Source organism: Equus quagga, chromosome 13 (genome assembly GCF_021613505.1).
Source record: "Equus quagga isolate Etosha38 chromosome 13, UCLA_HA_Equagga_1.0, whole genome shotgun sequence".
In the NCBI taxonomy this organism is placed as follows: domain Eukaryota; kingdom Metazoa; phylum Chordata; class Mammalia; order Perissodactyla; family Equidae; genus Equus; species Equus quagga.
Window position 1 is genome coordinate 62,081,427 of NC_060279.1, and position 20,638 is coordinate 62,102,064.

The 20,638-nt window shown below is 51.2% G+C and overlaps 1 protein-coding gene across 1 annotated transcript in view; it reads right to left on the reverse strand.

Annotated features, from left to right (window-relative positions):
* Positions 1-551: 551 nt before the first annotated feature.
* The window catches only part of RANBP10 (RAN binding protein 10), a 68,821-nt gene continuing 48,734 nt past the window's right edge, over positions 552-20,638 (reverse strand). The window contains exons 4-14 of the mRNA XM_046680362.1: positions 18,362-18,529; positions 13,296-13,318; positions 11,173-11,357; positions 8,617-8,729; positions 7,038-7,146; positions 6,779-6,927; positions 6,381-6,585; positions 5,533-5,654; positions 4,885-5,030; positions 4,471-4,582; positions 552-4,019 (exon numbers count right to left, since the gene is read on the reverse strand). Coding sequence (XP_046536318.1) covers positions 3,889-4,019; positions 4,471-4,582; positions 4,885-5,030; positions 5,533-5,654; positions 6,381-6,585; positions 6,779-6,927; positions 7,038-7,146; positions 8,617-8,729; positions 11,173-11,357; positions 13,296-13,318; positions 18,362-18,529 — 1,463 coding nt within the window. The 3' untranslated portion in view covers positions 552-3,888. The remainder of the gene's footprint in view (positions 4,020-4,470; positions 4,583-4,884; positions 5,031-5,532; positions 5,655-6,380; positions 6,586-6,778; positions 6,928-7,037; positions 7,147-8,616; positions 8,730-11,172; positions 11,358-13,295; positions 13,319-18,361; positions 18,530-20,638) is intronic.

Genomic DNA, 20,638 nt, shown 5'->3' on the forward strand with positions numbered 1-20,638 from the left:
ATGTACTGCATCCCTATGTGCCAAGCACTACCCTATGCGTGCTATAATCCTCTACCTCCACAGGGTAGAAGGCTTAATCGCATTTTAAGGATGGAGAAACTGAAGCTGAGAAAGGTTAATTTCCCAGAGTCACCTAGTTAGTAAACAGCAGAACTAGGATTTTGAGCATGAGCTCTTTCTCCTCAAACTAACATGAAGCTAACCTCAATATCCCTCAGAAGACCTCTTTTTGACTGGCCAGTGAGAAAGATAGTGTATTTGGAATGTATTAAAATCTTATTTCGACAGGAGATGGTGCTGTGGCCCGCCTTTTTGAAGCTGAATTTGCTTTTTGTCTCAGATTAAAGTTGTTTTGGGAAGAGCATTCAAGCTTAGATACCTATCATCTTTGGGGTCTTGCAAACACCCAAAGTCTTGAGGGTACTTGAGGGCGCACCAGGGGCCTGGGAACTCAAGAGGTGGGCTGAGAAAGGGCCAAGCCCTCCAGGACAGGGTATGCCACACAAGGGGTGCCAAACCTGGTAAGACTCAAAACAGAGACCAGACACTCATGACTGCTCATGGATGTATATTTTAATAAAAATAATTCTGTCAAAATACAACAGGAGTTTTTTCATCTCTCAAGTACAATTTAATAGGATGTTTTGTATTAGAATTCTCTCTAAACCCTCCCACGCCCACAAGTTTCATGCTAATGCCAAATATCAACTTGCGAAGACAAAGGCAGAACCAGTGTGCACAATGTGGAGGACATCTGTTTCAGCTGTGGTTACTAATGGAGGAAAACTCTATGCAAAGAGGCAGTGCCTGAGGCAGCCACAGTCCACAATCTGGCCACAGGTCCGGGTACATGGGACTGGTGGTCAAGTAGAGCTCTGCTGCCTGGCTGCCTCAGGGCGTGCATACCTGAGTTGTGAGCAACCAAAGGAACTTTGAGTTCTGACAGTTCTCTGCTTCATCTTTGTGCTTGCTTAAGGGGTAGGAAGGCGCAGGGAGGCCAGGTAGTCCCCACTTCTCCATCTCTTGGTGTCCCTGTTCTGATGGCCTGTACCCAGCAACAGACCCATGTAGGTAAGGATCAGGGGTTCTGGTCTGCCAGTTTCTGCTCTGGAAGGAGTGACCATTTGGTGGCGCAAGGGGAAAAAGGAAGGAAGGAAGGAAGGAAGGCTGCTCCTCCAGGGCTGAACAACCCAACAGAGCCAAATCTTCTTCCTGTCCCCTTGGGTCAGGTCCAGTCCTTCACCGGGGCTCCTCCCAGGTGCCTTCCCCACTCTCGGCTCCCAGAAGCAGGCTGGTAGGCCTGGGTGTGCATAAGGGGCTCCTCTGGCTGGCAGGCAGGCCCGGACTATCACCAAGACAGTCGGCTCAAGCAGCTTGGTTTTGGTCCTCTCCATGGCTTGTGGGGCAAAGGCTTATGTCCCAAAGGTAAGCTGTCCAACTGGGACAGAGAGCCCCTCTGGAGAGGAACAGAGTAAACAACTTGGACTCAGCTGAAACAGTGAGATAAGGCACAGAAAATGGGGAGGTGGCCATGGGTACTGAGTGCGAGCCAGGTGGACACCTATCCCCAAGCAGCACACAGCTGTCCTGGGCCCTCCTGGGGCCTCTCTCAGCCACTCCACAACCCAAGCCCAGGCACCCATCCCCATCCCTGACACACCCCTGAAGGTACCGGCTGCTCAGACACTGCTGGAGGCCTCGCCAGCCTAACCCCTCACTCGCCATTCATCTTTAGGACTAAACAGTGTTGCCCAAACCATGGAGATAAGGTTAGTCCCAGCTCTGCCACTAATTTGCTGTGTGACTTTGGCGAAGTCACTTAATCTCCTAGGCCTGTTTCCTTATCTGAAATAGGAGAGGATTGGCAGAGTAGATGTTCTCTGAACCCCATTCCAGCTGCAAAAGCCTCGGGTTTTAATTCCCAATCCTGCTTGGTTCTGACCATTCTAACAGCCTGATGTTTCTGACCTCTGGGTTTGGGAGCCAGACATCCCCAGCCTTGCGCAGGATGAGTTTCCTTTACATACAAGACAACACCTCCTCAACAGGCCATGGTCTGTGGGCTGCCAGCTGGGGCCCTGGTGGGGCCCAAGGAAAAGCAGCAGCCGATAGGGTCATGTCCCAAGGCATAACTCTGGGAGAGCACTGGGCTAGGGCCCTGACTCCATCACCAGCAGTTGGTCCAACTCAATCACTTTTCTTGTTGTCCAGCTATGGGCGTGGTGGGCACTGAATGTCTCAGGCTGTACCGACCATTCCCATGTCCACTGAAGGAGAGTGGGAGCTTGCCTAGTCCAGATCCAGGCAGGGGCTGCAAGTTCAACTTCTGGCCTTGCCCCTTCAGGGGCTGCTTGTGAGCTCCCTCTCACTGTGAAGCAGGTGGGGAAATCCCAGCCCCTCCTGGTGCTCCTCTGGGTAGGCCTCCTCCCATTCCTCCTCCTGGGCAGTTAGTCCTCTCCACAGATGGCCTGCCCAAGTCCTTGCAGTCATTTCAGCCTTTCTTCTCCTGACTCCTTGATGGCAGTATCAGGACTGTTTTTGTCCCACCAGCTGTGAGGATCCATCTGAAATGGCTGGTGGGACATTTGTAAAGCCCATGAGGTCCTTCCTCCGGCCCCAAATACTCATAACAGTCTTTCCTAACAGAGGTCGGGGCCAAGGTGCAGTGACACCTGGCCAAGGGGGTCAAGGGTTCTACACACTCCAGCGACTGGCAGCCCAAGAACCTGCCTCCGTAAGGTCCTGGCTTCTCAACAGAAAGCATCGATTCCATCAAAGCTGTGCAGAGACGGTGACGATCCAGGCAGGAAGAAGGTTCCCCGGTACTCAAGGGCCTCTGCCCTGGGAACGGAGACTTCCTCCCCACAGCCTGACACACAGCAGCTCTCAGGTCAAAGGCAGGTAGTTTCCAGGCAATCAATTTAGAGTAAATGAATTATTTGGCCATCGTAACAACAAGGGAAGGCAGGATATTGAAAAACGGAGAGAGAGAGGGGCAAGGCAGGCAGTGAGAGGCAGGGTAGAATGGTAGCGTGCTGGCCAAGGACCCTCTGCTCCCTTGCTTTGCTCTGTAGCCCTGGGCCAACTCATCCCTTCTCTGAACCCTCGGCCTTACAGTTCTCTGCTTAGTCCAGCTCTCAGGGGCCTAGGGACGCACACCTCTCAGATTCTGCAAACCAGCTTAGCCTGACCTGCCCACCAAGTGGCCCCCTGAAACCTACTGGGCTTCCCTAGGCTGCAGCTGGGCCTGTGGCTCAACAAACGGGAAGCCTGAAATAAACAAATCACTTGGCTGAGGAGACAGAGATGATTCTTTTTTAATGAGTTGGACTCAAATAAAAACATATGGTGTCTGGACAGCCTCACCCAAGAGGTGCTGGACCACTAACGCTACGATAAATACTGTGTCTTTTTTTAATATATATATATTTATATATATAATCTCTTTTTTTTTTACTTACGAAAATAATAAGCTATCACCAACTTGGATAGGCTTTATCACTAAACTAGCAGAAACCAGCTCAGCACAAACTCTCCAGAGATAAATACTGGTGGCTCAGTCAGGAGGGAAAAAAAAAAAGATTAAAAAATCCCCAACCCCTTCTCAAAACAAAACCCCCTTTCAAAGTAGGAGGCGCTACATGAGAGTAACCAGCCAATACTGTGTCATAGGCCGCTGCACGTGAAGGGGAGAGAAAGAGAGGGCAAGGGGAAAAAGGAAGGAAGGAAAGAAAGAAAGGAACAAGGGGAGGGAGAGGGAGAGGCCAGGCAGGAGGAATGGACTCTGCCCATGGCTTCTAGGTCCCTGCGCCAGGTGCCTATGGAGGGCAGGGCTGCTCCAGCCCTGGGGCCGAGGGAGGGCCAGGCGGGGCCAGCCAGCGTGGTCAGCTAGTGCAAGTAGTCGTCGACTCTGGCAAAGGAGCAAGATCCCAGGCCCGCTCGGGCCATGAGCCGTAGACATTCAGATGCCTGGCCCAGGGCAAGCATCAGAGGGGGCTGCTTTGGCAGGTTCTGAGACTCTGTGGAGGAGAGACAAGGCCTGGTCACTGCCCTGCCCAGGGCTTAGGCAAGGTCAAAGTTCCCTTGGGAGCAGAAAGTTGGGGGAGTGGACAGAATCTCTTGGAACAGAATGTTCATGTGTCTCTGCGTGAGTGTGTCCCAGCCACTAGGCTGTGGCCTTGTAGCCATGCCAGGAATCTGAGGACCTTGGCTTTCTTTAGAGTAATGGGCTGGCCTGGTCCCATGGATGCAGCCTAGGGCCCATTATGATCTAGCCAGCCAACTCAGTTGGGCAGAGGGAGGTCAGGGTTCAGGTTCAGCCATAGGAGCCCCAAAGTCCTGTGGCCAGCAGAGGGCACCTGGGCAGAGCTCACTGTCCTGATTTGGACAAATAGTAATTCCTAGGCAGAGAGGAGAGGGGGCCACCCCAGGTACTCATGGGCCAGCTTCTGTTTTTGTTAATCCACTTACCTAAAATGGCGCTGTTGAGGGCAGCGCACACAGGCTCCCTCTGGATGGGGTCAAGCTGCTGGCCAACTGGGCAGCTCCAGGGGTCTGAGTATGCCAGCAGGCTAAAGGCATCCTAAAGGACAGGGCACTCTTGAGAGGATTGTGGCACACACTTCTATGGTTCCAGGGGATACAGGGCCCTGCATGGTGCCCAGTGAGGGCACAATACACCCTGATGGTAGGGTTGGGCAGAGTTTTGCCATCCCCAAAGCCTAGAGAGGGTGGAGAACAACCTAGATGCCCCGTTTCCCAGTGCAGACTTGACTAGAGCCTGCTGTGTCCTGTTGCTGCTATCCCCAAGGCCCTCCCAGAGTCACCCTGCCCCCACCACCAAATGGAGGCCCATTCTGTATGAGGGCCTGGCTTGTTCTGTACCTGCAGCATCTCTGTGTGGGCCAAATTCTTGCCGTACTCCCGGCCCAGCTGCTCACTCAGTGCCTGCAACTCACGGCCAAACAGGATAATCCTTTCTGTGGCAGCCTGGTTGCCCCCGCAGAGCTGCCGCCGAGGATGCCCATCATCTGTACCCAGAGCCCAGCAGAGAACACATCAGGAGGGATGAGGTGAGAAGGGGAGGATTGGGGTGGGGACACCAAAGATAATATGACAAGAAGGACCTTGAGGGGGGTAGCAGCTTCTGCCAGAGGCAAGTGAGGGCTGGGAGGAGCAGGTGGACTATCCATAGCTGAGGTGCTCTTAGTCCACCTAGCACAAGGTCTAGGAGTCAGATAAGAATCAGAAGTTTTCCCTCTTCCCACCCTGTACAGATGCATGGGCACTCATAAGGGTGCCCACTCTAAGTCCCTCTAGCCTCAAATGCAGGGGCTCTGGTGTTGGCAGCAGGCCAGGGCCTTCCCACCTCAAACACCCATTCATGACTGGCTAAGGAGGCAGTGAACCAGCTCTGGCCAGAGCTTCTCAAGCTGCCAAAGCCTGCCCATCCCAAGCCCCTCCCAGTGGGGAAAGGACATCTAGCCTGAGCATTGCCACCTGTGGAACACCATGTGAGGGCATGGCCCTTACCCATGCTGGACTCATCTGTCTGCAGGTCCTCATGCTTGTAGGCGCCATTGACAATGCGCGTGGACATGCTCTCCAGCACACCATTGGGGTAATGCTCTGCTTCCATCTCCATCTCACTGTCACTGTGAAGAAGGGTTGAGGAGTTGGCCAAGGGATGTGATTGGAGTAGCCTGATTTGGTCTCCATTCAGGCTTTTGCCACAGGTTGCTGTGGGTAAACTGAGGGCCCCTAGGAGCATGAAAGGATAGCTCGGGCTTCCCAGACTCCAACACTTGGCCCCTACTGTGATGCCAGCTATCCCCAGAGGCCTGTCACCTGATTCTCACTCTTGTCCCATGCTGCCTCTGTGATCCTCCCCTCTCTGTCTCTCCTCCAAGTTGGCACACCCCTTCTACACATCGCCCCCACCCTTAATGACTGGGGCCTAGGAGCCAAACCCAGGTCAACCCTGAGGCAAGTCTTGAGGCTGCTGAAAGCCACTTGTAGTCTGCAGCCTAAAACCCCTGCCTGCCCAACATGGCTGCCCACAAGCCAAGCCCAGTAAAAGCTTCCTCAATATAGACCCTGAGGTTTTTGACAGCTCTGGTCTCCTCAGAGGGGACCACATTCTCAGCCTGGCAATGTCAGCGCCTCTGGAGAAAGACAGGGCCAGGGAAAGTAGCAGCTGAATCACGGGAAGGGCCAGCAGCCAGAGTCAAAGCCTGGCCTGGTGGGTCAGCAGCTACCAATCCAGGCACAGACCTGGAATGGAGGTGGGAGGAGAAGGGCACGGGGCGAGACTCCAAGGACAGGCTGCACTGGGCCCAGCTGTCACAGAGCAGAAGGAAGAAGCAGAGCAGGACAGGCACCTGGTCTCCTGGTTACTGGTGCTGCTGTGGGGCTGAGACTTGGTGGAATCTGTTGAGTTGGACTCCGAGTAATTGACGGAAGAGGGGGATGAGGAGGATGAGGAGGATGAGGAAGAGGAGGAGGAGCTGGGCGCAGGGTATTTACTGTGGTTCTGTTTGTTCTTGGTGGACGCAATGCCATTGCTGCAGCTCGGACTGTCTGCTCCTAGAAGCCGGGGAAGAGTCAGAAGAGGAGGGGCAGCTTGCCATCTAGTAGGACCCCAGGAATAACCACAGTGGTCCCATTTCCCGTCCCCCAAATCCAGCAGTGAGCCCTGAGCCCAGCCCAGGGAAGGGTAAGTGGGTGGCCTTTCTTCTCCACACCAGTTCTTCCCAGAGCCCTCTGGAGAGTGGCTGACCTGTGTTGTGCATGTGGGAACTACTGGGGCCATGTCGGGGGCTGAGGTTGGGGGAGCCAGGATAGCTGTCCTGGGACTTGGGGCTTCGGGAGCTCAAGCTGCGGACCTCACTGTCAGTCCCATTCACCATCTCCACAAACTGTCGGCACCTGCAGAGGGAGCAGAGCGGCAATGCTCTGGACTTGGTCCGGCTCATATGTTCCCACCACCAGCTGAGAGGGGCTGGGCTATGGGGAAGCTGGTGGTGTCCAAAACGTACTTGAGCATGAAGAGCAGATTGGGGTTGTGCTCCAGCAGCCCTGGGTAAAAGCGCTGTGTGGTCTCAATGGCCTCACCCACACGGCCCTCCAGCACCAGTTTCTGGATCTCTGTAGAGAGCAAGAACATGGCAGCGAGCAAGAGGATGCAGACCCTCCAAGCCACATGCCTGCACACTGCCAGGTCTGGGCATAGACCAGCTGATGGTCAGGTATGCTGGCTCAGAGTGGCACGCCCAGTTGAGATGCTCACAGAAGAAGAGGCTGAAGAAAGAACATGGCTGCCCAGCTCCACAATAGACCCTGGTTTCTGCCAAATGTCAGGGAATCCTCAAAGAATAAGAGGGGAAAATAGAGGAGGGACTCTCAGCCCAGAGGCAGGAGGGTGAGTTTGGAGGTCTGCTCCTATGGAGTACAGGTCACCAGGGAACTGGGCAAGGGAAGGGCCTAGATGTGGCAGCATGATCTGGGGATGGGCACCCAGGCAACTTGGTGGCCCTCTTCAGACAGACTTCTCTCCTTTCAGGCCTCACAGCGGGGTGGCAATGGGAACATATTGGTTTCTGGGCCAGGACCAATGTCTTGGCAGTCTTCGGGGGCTGGCAACATGCTCCCTGTTGAGAGAGGAGGTCATCCTCCTCACACTGGCATCTCTGACGTTGACACCTCTCAGGCCATCAGTATCTTGCTCTCGCCCCAGGGCCTGGTGCGTCTTGCTGGGAGTGACTTCTGGGTCTGAGGCTCTCTCATTCGTAGATCCCAAGTCTGGGATCCCTTTCCTTCTGTCTGGCTGGGCGTAGCTTCTCTGGGAGACACAGATACATGCACATACACAGAGACGACAGGCTCAGAGAGACACAAGCAGGCACACAGAAATACACGTCCACATACACTCATTCTCTCTCGCACTCCTTTCCTCTTCCTTTCTCCTTGCTGGGCTCTGTTTCCTCTTTCCTAATACCCTCCTTCCATAAAAGAGTCCCAAAAACACAATATGCAGGCCATTATGGACACCAAGAAAGCTTCCTTTGGCTCCTGCCTTTGGTTGTCAGCCAAGGGAAGGACCAGAGGTAGGGAGCAGAGAGAGGTGCTACTGCAGCAGCCACTGAGCATCAACCTTCACACTGTCTGATTACTTCAGTCCTCTCTCTGGTCAGGAGCAGGCAAAGGCTGAGTAGATGGTGGGAAAGGCAAGGCACTGGTCTGATAAGATGTAAACACACTCTTTCTGGAAGATTATGAACAGGATGCTGAGTAGAATCCAGGATTCAGGGGGAAGGAAACAAGCATGGAGGAGTGGGATCCAGCCATGCCAGGCCCCAGCCTATCCTGGGCCATCAGAGTGTGCATTAGGGAGGCTGCACTAAGACATTCCCATGCTGCTGGACTGTCCATCTGTGCAGCATGGTCTTGAAGGAGGGAGAGAAACAAGGCCTGGGACTCGGCTAGGGCTGTGGGCTGGTCTCCTGGTGGTAAGGACTAGAGCTGAATGGACTCCTGACCCAGGGCTACCAAGAGCCAGAGAGCAGAAATGGGGACAAGTGAGGGAAGGAGGACTGGGGAGAGGAGAATCAACCTTACTTTGTCTGTTCTTTATGGATGCTTGTTCTTCCTGAATCGGGGTTTCGGTCATTCGGGCAAAAGCGGTGGCCGTGGCACAATACCCATGATGCACCAGGTAAGAAGAGACCATGCTAGAAGAAAGGAAATGCTCATGGTGACACTCACGAACTGCATTTCTCAATGACCACTTGATGGGACAGACTGCCTGCCCATTAGGTCTTCCCTAAACACATCTTGGAGATGCAACCTCCACAGAATGAGAATAAAGAGAGTGAAACAAAATGAAAACTTCCCCCAGTGCTCATGCAGCTAGGCTGGGAAGGGGCTGGTCACTACATCTGTCTTCACAGTTGGAGGAGTAGCTACAGTTTCTCTGGGATATGCTGCCCACAAGCGGGCAAGTATGGTAACAAAAGTACACACAGGCACATAACATCTCCTTACAGAAGCAGCTGCCTCCTATGAACTGCAGGAAGCCCAGAGATGACTAAGAGTTTCTCTGAGGGCTTGCTGGAACAGCAACCAGCCAAGCAGTCTGGCAGCTGCCCAGACTATATGCATGTATGTAGGCATGTATGCCACATGCATACCTTTTACAGACACAGGAGCTCCTCTGCAGGCTGCCCTACATGCCCAGCGGAAGCATTCCAACTCACCAAGTGAACCTGGCCCTCAGGAGTGTGGCTCTAAAAAGTGATGGGGAGCTAACCCACAACCTACATTACTCTACGATATGCCACAAATCAGGGGCCTAAGAAGCCAAGACATCAGGCAACAACACGGCCAATAGGAACACAATCTTTGGGAAATGGCCCTGAGAAGCCTGATGCCCAGCAGTCATTTAATCCCACCCAAAGCTGGCTGAGCAGTGGCATGAGTGTGTGTGTGTGTGCAGAGATGTAGAGCAGAAGGATGAGTTCTCACATCTGATGTGTACAGAAGTGAATATCTTTGTGTGTGCAAGTGTCTGATATGTCATTATCATAAATGACAAGCACAAATGTCTCAAGGGCTGTCATGTGGAAGGGACAGAAGTTCAGCTGTGTGTTCCCCATGTTTTAAGGGGTAAATGAGATGATACACGTAAAGTGCCAGCACAAAATAAGAAGTCAATAAATACAATCTCTTATTATGAAATTATATATTTATAATATTATATTCTGAATAATTATATTATTATTATGAACACAACGGCAAACATTGTTCTACAAGACATGGTTCAGATGAGACCATATGAACATCAGATGCCACTACAACGTACAGTCCCTTTGACACAGTAATTCCACTTCTTGAAAGGATACCAAGAAAATAATCTTAAATATGAAAAACTCTTTACATACAAAGGGTTACCTATATAAGCAAGAGAGGAAATAACCTGAACCTCCCACCAAGAGAAGCCAGCCAAGGGGCCTGTGGCAAATTTGTCTCTGAGATAATATAGCTATTAACAATGTCATAAAATGAAGTTATGTGAAATCACAGGATGCAAATTATATGCAGATCTTGGCAAATACTACATATGCACACACACAGGCACACAGATGTGCACATGCAAACACATGTAGCCATGGGTTGAGCCCAGGTGCTGTAAGCTGAGAATATCAGTCCCTCCCCACACAGCCAGGGCAGCTCCACCTTTCCCCCTGCCCATCCCAATAAGCCTGCTGCGGGGACTGCCACTGTGCCGGCCCTCTGAGGAAGACCTTCTCTTTAGCTCTGGGGGCTGGGAACAGGATGTAGCAGTGCTGGTCTTCCTGAGAAGGGAGTGCCCATCTAGCCCTGCCTTGGCCCTCCCTGTGGCCTGCCTCAGTATCAGTTCCTCAAGAAACAAAGGCTGCACAAAGAGCCCAGTATGCACTCCAATCCCACCCATGGGACCCTAGTACCCTGGCAATGACCAGAGGTAGCGGAAGCCCAGCCCTTCTTTGCCCACCCTTGGGAGCCAAGCTAGCAAACTAACCCACCTCCTGGCAGAGTGGGTACTCATCATTGCCTCACTCAGGCCTGCAGCTGGCAAGTGGAGGAAAGACCCACACCTGGCCTCCCTTAGGATTCTCAGCAAGAGTGGCTTCCAGGACAGTCTGGGAATTGATCAGCCAGGAGCCAGTTGGCTGGTCCAAAGGAGGACTCTCTTCCTGCCACCACTGCCATTGATGCATGGGACTTAGCTGGATGCTGACCCTGGGACCTGGTGACCTCAGGCCAGAGATGGATACTCCCTAAGGTGAAAAAAAGTCCACAGAGGAAGAGACCATAGGGTGTCTTAGGACATCCTCCGCAAAATGACCGGGGGAAGGAAAATAGCCCTGCTAGTGATATTACACACAGACCCTTCCAATCCAGTTGAGGGGGCAAAGGTGTAATTAGCAGCAGCTCTGGAGAACTGAGTGGGAACTGTCATCCGATAAGAGGGAAGCAGGAAAGCAGCAGGTGGAGCCAAACTGGAAGTGCTTCCCAGAAGGAAGTCTACCCACTGGAGTTCATAAGAGCAGCTTATAGCAGTACAGGGGCCTACAGGAGAGGAGGTCCCTGGGATGGGGCAGAGCTGGGTAAGGGCGGGAGCAGGGCACTCACTTCTGCAGCACCGCCTGCCACTCGCCAAGCCGGGCACTGATGGGGAAGCAGTGGACAGTGCCCTGGACCTTGGCACGCCACTCCCGCATGTAGTCCTCAATGTCAAACAGGAAGGGCTGCTGCCCAAAGTTGGCGTCCACAATCTCCCCGGGTGTCTGCAGGCCTACGGTGGGGTAGAGGTTGGCCTGAGGAGGAGAATGAAACGTCAGTCAGGCCCTGAAGGCAATGGGGCAGCAGGGCCTTGCCTTGCCTCACCTCCGGTGTAGACAGAAAAGGCGCTGGCTCCTGCAGGCCATTGCTTCAGCTTTAGGAGAGTTGCAGCAAGGCTGGAGGAGGCAGGGCTAAGCCACATTCTACCCACCTTCCTACCAGAGACACTATTCCCCAAAGCTTACGGGGAGAAAGCAAAAGAAAAGCAAGCCATGTTCAACATGGAGTCTCCTGCCCTGCATCAGAGGCTATGGTGTCCCCAAAGCCCAAGGTCCCCCTTTGGGACTTGGCCAGGCACTGAGAGGCAGGCTGGGCTCCACAACCTTGCAGGTGTGCCCATGAACATCTGCTGCAGGGGTGGATAATGCTCCCTCTCAGAAAGATGCAGAACCAAGGATCCTTTTGCTACAAAAAAGGGTATATGAGGGGGCAGGAAGGGATGTGGGGAGGAGGAGGAGAGCTTAACAAAACGGCTTAGATGGTTTGGACCCCCTGATACTGGCAAAGGGTAAAGAGAGGCCACTGCCCTTCCTATCAGAGGCTCACTTAGAGGAGGATGTTCTGGCCTGTGAGGTTTGGACATGTCCCTCTCTGGGTATGGGGCTCCCTGCTTTCCATATATCCCCTGCCAAGACCAACTTTTACCAGGTCACTCCCTCACTCAGTGCCTCTGTGGCTCCCCACTACTACTGCTCAGTGTCTCGCCAGCCTCCTCCCAACTGTAACTAGGCCTCCAGTCCTCTCTTCCACCTTCCATCCTCAGGCTATGTGTCATTCCAAGTGTCACATGCCTTTACTGTACACTGAGTTCAGCACACCATGAGCTCTGAACCCATAAGACCTTTCACTTCCTTCCTTTCCCCTCCCATCCTCCATGCCCCAGGGAAAGCCCACCTCCTCCAGCAAGCCCTCCCTGACCATTACTGCCATTAGTCACACTCCCTACCTTGGGGCATCCACACACATTCTAGCACTTGGCAACATACTGCCCACATTCATTGTCTGGTTGTTTCACGTCACATCTCCACAACCAGACTCTTTCCCAGCCAGGGTCAGAATTCTCCTGTGTCTGTTCTCTTTGCCTAAGACCATAGCCCCTCTCTGGGGTCTCCACGTAGGAAGGAAGGATTCTGATCCATAGACAAGAGGCTCTAACGGGACCCTGGCTGCTGCAGTCTGGGCTTCAGAGGCTCCTCATATCACAAGGGCATTTCCTAGGGCATTGTAAGGGTACCCAGAATCCCAAAGCAGTCACCAGAGTCAGCAAACCTTCCCTCCTTCCAGAACACACAGCTGGGCCAGGCTCCTAGCATTCTGGGTGGAGGCCCCGTATGTGACGAGGTCTATGATGACTCATAATAAAGAAGGACTGGGAGGCAAGAGGTGGGGATGAGCTCTGAACTAAGCCAGCAGGAAACCTCACCCTTTTCCAAGAAGAGAAAACCCCAGAAAGCTCACCTCTCTGGCTCAGGGGTACTCTGCATGGTAGCAGGCTGAGGCCCCTTGGGTACTGGCTTTCCTCAGGGATCTCTGATGGGTACGCACAGGGACCAGACACCCTAACAGACAGGAACAATTCTCTGCATCCCAGTCCACTGGCTATAAAGCCATGTGGAGCTGGCTCAGACCAGCTGAGCCACAAAGCCACAATCATCTCTACTTGCACCATCCCCTAGCCCCACAGCTGCCTTTGGAAATGCTACAAATCACTGTCACCTGCTAAGAGTCTGGAGGAAGACCAGGCCTTGCTACTGGTGAGGACGACCGGCAGGTACCCTCAAGCTAACAGCACAGCACACATCTCTAGTTGGGGAACGGGCCAGACTCCACACCCTGTACTTGCAGGTGCCACAAGACCCCATCCCAAGCAGCCCCAAGGGCCCAGAGTAGGGGGACCCAATACTAGTACTTACCGGGAGGTCTGTGAAGGCTATACCTGTGGAGGGAAAGGAACAGTCATCAGGCCACTCGATCTCTTATACTTCTGCAGGCCCACAATAGGGAGTCTGTCACAATAGACAGACCATCACAATAGCTGGGTAGGGGCTGGTCACCACATCTCCCCTATAGTGGAGGCCAAGCACATGCTAGGGCCTAGTAGGTTTAGATCCTGGCCTTCTCTTTGTTGGGTGGCTCAGCCGAAAGTGAAGTCAGATATTTGAGTATTTGTCCACAGCTCTGCCACCCTCTCAGGGGAAGCCTGCTGGGAAGGACAAAACTCAAATGACCTACCCTGTGGACTCTTCAGGACTGATCCTTCTCTTGATCCAATATGTATTTATGGAGACCTACTGTATACGCCAGGCCCTTTTCCATCCATTACCTTGTTTGATCCTCATACCAACTGTGGGAGCAGGCTTTCTTATCTCCATTTTACAGATGAAAAAAGTAAGCCTCAGAGGTTAAATGAGTTGCCAACAGTCATAAAACTAGCACAGGTGGTGGGGCTGGACTCATTCTTGTCTAATGTTCTGACATCATTTCTAAGCTGACAGTGAAGAAGAGATAAGGAGGGTAGCAGCTGTCCATCTCCAGCCCATCTCCATCCAGAGTCCCCAGAGATTCCAAGTTGACAGGTTAACACTGGCCTGTGTGCCCTCTAAACCCTCCTGCCAAGAGAAGGGGCTGCATTTCCAGGGAGCTCAGTCTTGAGTCAGAAGTGAGAGTGGGCCACCAAACATATGAGCAGCCTAAGCAAGAGAGGCTCCTCAGAATATCCACCAGGGCATTCATGTTCTGCAGATTGAGAAACGACTCTGGGCCAAAGGAGACTCTTTCAAGGACTCATAGCCTTACCATTTTTTAGATAAATTCTTATATCTTCTAGAAGCTGCTGAGCTTTTGGCCTGAGAGGTTTTCAAACCACTCCTCAGAGGTCCCACTCTGCTCCCCAAACTCCTACCCTGAAAAGAAACTGAAACCCAGCAAGTCAGAACAGGTGAGAGTCTGACAATTGGTCTCCCAGTAAACCTGGGGCCAGAATCCTGACAGCCCCAGCCAGCGTGTACTGTGTGCTTCATCTGTGCTGAGCACAGGGCCCACTGTCTTACAAGGAACCATTTAATCCTCAGAACCTTGGAAGCTGTACACTGTCTCTGACACTAGTTTATAGATGAAAAAAACAAGGTGCAGAGAGACTGTTTACATTCTTTGCCGGGCTATTTTGCTCCTCCATAAGGGAAGTACCTAAACCTCATGATCTGCCTGCCTGAGGCCTCTTCTGAGACCCACATACAGAGTCAGCAGTCACAGAGCTGGCAGGATGGAATCTGGAAGCCCCTGTGCAGCCATGAGGAGACCTCAACATTTACCCTCCAGGTCTACACAGGAGCTGCCTTCACGGATCTTGCCTCACCAGGCTGCTGCTGCTGCATTCCCTGGCTCCTTGAGGAGGCCCACAGAACCCTGGAGGAAGGGTGAGTCCAGGTTCTATTAGTTATCTGTAGTGGGACCTTTGGGAAGTTACCTAACCTTTCTGAACCCACCTGAAAAAATGGGGTAACACTAACCCTGACACCTCAAGAAAGAAAGATGAGACTGAGATACTCTGTGAAAGCTGCTTCACAAACTGAGGTCTAGGTACAAGCCAGCTGCAGTTGTGCCACAGAGTGAGGCAATTACCACAATTCTGGGTAGGGTATAACCTACCCGGCTTGCCTGGCTGTACCTCACAATGGCACTCAGGAAGGACAAGGCCTTGAGGTGCTTCCAGGAGGATGAGGAAAGAGGCTACTCCACCCTCTATTGCACTGGACAGGGCAACACTGCTCCCCCCAACCGTGTAGATCTCTGGGAGCCTCTGCAAGGCCACTGTGACAGGAATATCTGGGTTGGCCAATTAGAAGAAGGTCCAGGCAAAGATCCAGGATGCAAACAGGACAGCCAAACCTGTTGATAAGAAGCTTCCTGAGCTAAACACACATAGGTCAGGGCTCAGAGAGGCTGAAGGTATAAAGAGCCTGTGAGAGAGCACAGAGCTATATAAAAATGATTCTGCAAGTGCATGGACCACTTGTGGATGAGACGTCAGTCTCCTGTCTCCATTCACTCACTCATTCATCCTTCCATCGAGTATCTGCTGAGACCTCCCAGGAGTCAGGCCTGTCATAGGCACTAGAGAAACAGCTGCAAGCCTAGCCCTCAAAGTGCTACCGACTCCAGCAAGAGAGACATGCAACTAATACTTGCATAGACAACTGACCAATGACACATAGGGCGAGTGCTATAACAGAGGAACAATGGAGCAAAGGAAAGGAACTAGGAGACCAGAGGCAGGAAACATCATTCCTCTTTTCTAAAGGGGAAGGGTAGGATTCTAAGGTTAAAGAGCAGTGATTAGCTTATTGATCCCGGGTGAGATTCTGAAGCACATTATTGATAAGCTGGCATGTGAAAAGGAAACAGGGTCATCAGAAGATTCACCAGATAGTCTACACTCCACGTTCATTGCTTTTCCACTAAATTTTGTGATCTAGAAAATGCAGGGGACAGACCATATCCATTTTTCAGTAATATCCTTATGGACAAGATAGAAAAACATGAGTTTCAAACTAACATAACCAAGTGATTCTTAAATGGCTGGTGTCTACCTAGATAAGCTCAACTGTAGGCTGAAGGGCTCAAATCTCAGCCTTGTTCTCTTCCAATACTTTTAATCACTATCTTGATAAAAACACATATAAACATGTTTGACAAATTTTAGGTTAATACAATGCTGAAAAGGAGACCAAATATTTGAGATAGAACAAGCAAGAAGATCAAGCAAGAAGGCCGGGAAGAGGCAATATAAATGAAGTTTAATTATAAGATGTGTGAAGTCTTGCATGGGGTCTATAAAAAGCATGCACTATGGAGATGAATTTTTAAAAACAGTGTAAGGGTTTGGGCTGACGTTGGGGTGGCTGTGAGCTTCCTCCATGGGACCTGGGGACCTCACTGACAAAGAGCTCATGGGCCCCAGCACACATTTAGGGTCCTAAGGAGGAAGGTGTAGGTGCAGAGGGGGAAACAGGGTATGCCCCAAACCTTGCGTCACATGGCATGTGCTGTGCTCTGAGTAAAGTGTAGACCAGATGGAGGGATGTGAGGATGGAAGGTATCCAGAGCAGAGGGGCAGGATTGGGCCTGAATGAAGAGAAACAGGTGAAGGGGGCTTGGGTAAAGAGTGAGAACCCACAACAGTGGCCCCTGGGACTCTAACAGCATGAAGACCAAGACCCTGGATAGCTGGAGTCAGACAGCAGAGCAGGGAGTAAGGAACCATCTTGAGACCTTGGCCCCACCCTCTAGCTGCAAAGCTCCTCACGAGCTGGATACCAGGAACTGTAGCTACACGGCATGGAATTCAGAGGAGGATTTCTCTGGATGTGCATCTGGGTCAGCTCAGTGGTGTCTGTGCTATGTTCTCAGCTGCCTATTCTGGGCCATGGCACCTGACTGTCCTGTTGAGGAATGCTGGCTCCTGGTCACTCAGCCCCAGCTACCAATAAACCCAATTTCCACTCAAGTTTCCTGATTTTGCCTGGGCTCATCTCCCGGAGAAGCCACAGAGGGGCACTAGGGATTGGCAGCCACTTTTTACCGCCCCTCAAGCCAGGGAAAGCAGGCCTCCTAGGAGTTGGGTTCCTAGTAAAATGCCCAACTCCCTTTCCTGGCAAGGCCTGTGGCCGGTGTGGCTGGTAGGGTTCTGCTAGATCAGAGCCCTCTACCAAGCCAGGAAGGCAGGCCCAGCAGTTAGGTGCCACCTCAGGGCCACTTTGGCCAAGGATACCTCTCACTCGAGGGCCAAATAGTAGTGAGCCCTAGTAGAGTATAGCGTCAGAATAGCCAAAGTTCCTCTCTAGCTCAAGGTTTTTTTTTTTTAAAGATTGGCACCTGAGCTAACATCTGTTGCCAATCTTTTTGTTTTTCTTCTTCTTCTCCTCCCCAAAGCTCCTCAGTACATAGTTGGATATTTTAGTTGTGAGTACCTCCAGTTGTGCTACGTGGGGACGCCTCCTCAGTATGACCTGATGAGCGGTACCATAACCGCGCCTGCGACCTGAACCAGGGAAACCCCAGGCCGCCAAAGCGGAGTGTGCTAACTTAACCACTCGGCCACGGGGCCGGCCCTTCTACCTCAAGTTCTAATCCTAAATTTCTTCACGTGTACTGAATTACTCCTCCAAGGGATTCTCCAGGGCTCCGATCATCATTCACTGATTGCTGCTTCTCCTGGGTTCCTGATCCTGGTTGACAGCACCACTAATCCCACCACTTTCCCATCTTCCCTTCTTGCTCATGCACCTGATCTACCACTAATCCCTGCTGGGCCACCTCTGAGCCTCTGTCAAGCCTGTCCCCTACTTCCTGCCTGCCTACCCATCACTAGTGCCTTGCCTCCGGCCACCTACCTCTTCCCTTGGCCCTTAATCCAGCCCATCTTTCGCAGTTGCACCAAAGGGACCTTTTTAAATGTACCTCTGTCAAGGATGCTGTTCATTAACCATGAAAAGGTCATAAGACACCTGGCCCCATCTGACTCCGGCATGTCTGTTTATCTCCTGTACTAGAGCATCCCTCACTGCAGCTCCATAGCAACCAGCACTCTGAGTGTCAGAGGGACAGCCAAAGTCTGGGCATAGGCTGCAGGCATGAAAACCACTACCAAATACGTACTTGGGCCCCTCAAACTTCTCACCAATCCCAAACCCTGTTCCAACAAGTGCCACACAGGCCAGGGTCATGACCAAGACACTGCTGCTCTCTCAACAACTAACCTGGACTTGATAAATGCTGCTGAATGGATGGATTAACAAAGAGGGTGCCCCTGCTACCCTCCCTTCACCTTGTAGGGCTCCAATGCCTGGAAATTACTGCAGTTCCCCAGAGCTCAGCAGAGGCTCTGTAACACTGTTTGGCTTCAAGGCTTTCCTTTGGCCCTCTTATCAACCAACGTGGCTCCAGAGGGCAGCCCCTCTAAGGTCACCTATGCACTCACCTAGGCTGTGGCCATTCTTGGTGTAGAAGCAGGTGCCGTTGATGAGGTTGACGCAGCAGCCAATTACATCTCCTGTAGTGAAAGTGGGACCATAGGGCTGGCCAGTCCCTGAAGAGCAGAAGGAATGCCCATCATCACCGTGGTAACCATAGGAATGTTTGTCCCAACCTGTGAGGGAAGAGATCAGCAATAGCTGAGTAGAGGTACTTGAGAGAGAAGCCAGACAGTCACACGAGCCCAGCCAGGCCTGAGCCCCTCTCCACAGCCTGCCACCGCCTCAGTCAGCACTCCTGGCCTCTCACAGAGCCAGCTATGGACAGGTCCTGGCCATGCCAAAAAAGCAGTGAATCCAGCAAGTCACCATCTCTGAGGAGGTGAGGCAGCTCCATTAAAGAAGGAGCCTTAGCTGTGCCTAACAGGAACCAAAACTATGCTTGACCTGGAAGGGGCTTACCAGAAGGCCATATAACAAGGAGGGGTCAGGGAAAGCCTTGTGAAGGAGAGGGGATGTGAACTGAGCTCTGAGGTGTATCATGGTGGGTTTTTATAAACTTTTTTTAATTGAAGTATAATTTACATTAATAAGATTCTCCCTTTTTAACCACAGTTCAATAAGTTTTAAAAAATGTTAACAAATGTTACCACCACCACAATCAAGATACACATTTCCATCATTCCAAAAAGGTTGCCTCATGCCTCTGTGCAGTCAGTCTCACTCCACCAACCCGCAGTCCCTGGCAACACTGATCCGATCTGTGCCTATGATTTTGCCTTTTCCAGAATGTCACATAAATGGAATCACAGAATATGGAGCATCTTGTTTCTGGCTTCTTTCACTTAGCATAACACATTTGAGATACATCCATATGGTTAGGTGTACCAGTATTTCATTTCTTTTTCTTTTTTTATCGTTTTTAAAATTATTTTTATTTCTTCTTCTTCTCCCCAAAGCCGCTCAGTACATAGCTGTATATTCTAGTTGTGGTCCTTCTGGTTGTGGCATGTGGGACGCCACCTCAGCATGGCCTGACAAGTGGTGCCATGTCCAGACCCAGGATCCGAACTGGTGAAACCCTGGGCCACCAAAGCGGAGCGTGCGAACTTAACCACTTGGCCACGGGGCTGGCCCCATTTCATTTCTTTTTATTGAATAGTACTCCATTATATGGATATACCACAGTTTATCTATTCACCAGCTGGTGACATTTAAGTTGTTTCCGGGGCTGGCCCCGTGGCCAAGTGGTTAAGTTCGTGCGCTCCGCTGCAGGCGGCCCAGTGTTTCATTGGTTTGAATCCTGGGCGCGGACATGGCACTGCTCATCAAACCACGCTGAGGCAGCGTCCCACATGCCACAACTAGAAGGACCCACAATGAAGAATATACAACTGTGTACCGGGGGGCTTTGGGGAGAAAAAGGAAAAAATAAAATCTTTAAAAAAAAAAAGTTGTTTCCAATTTTTGACTATTATGAATAAAACCAATAAATTTTGTGTACAGGTCTTTGCATGGACATATGTTTCCATTTCTATTCTACAAATACTTAGAAGTGGTATTGCTAGGTCAGAAGATAAGTATATGTTTAACTTGATAACAAACTGTCGAACTGTTTTCCAAAGTGGTCGTATTGTGTTGAATTCCCACCAGCAATGTACGAGTTCCACATTCTCAGTGGCACTTGGTAACAGTTGTTTTTGTTTTTTTCTTCTTCTTTTAGCCATTTTAGTAGGCATGTAGTGGTTTTAATATCACTGTGTCTTTAGTTTGAATTTCCCCAATGACCAAGGATGTTGAGCATCTTTTCATATACTTATTTACCATTGGTTTATTATAAAAAGTATTGAATTGTTTATTTAAATCTTTAATCCATTTTGTATTGGGTTGTAAATCTTTTCTTGTTTTTTTAGTGAGGAAGATTGGCCCTGAAATAACATCCGTTGGCAATCTTCCTCTTTTTTTTTTCTCTCTCCAAAGCCCCAGTACATAGTTGTTATCCTAATTGTAAGTCATTCTAGTTCTTCCGTGTGGGATGCTGCCACAGCATGGCTTGATGAGTGGTGTGTAAGTCTGCACACAGAATCCAAACCAGGGAACCCTGGGCTGCCGAAGCAAAGCGCATGAACTTAACCACTCAGCCACGGGGCCAGGCCCTGGCTTGTAAATCTTATTGAGCTGTAAGGGTTTTAGATATATTTTGGATACAAATTATTTTATGTGTTTTCCATGTATTTTCTCCTAGTCTGTGGCTTGTCTTTTCATTTTCTTAATAGTTTCTTTCA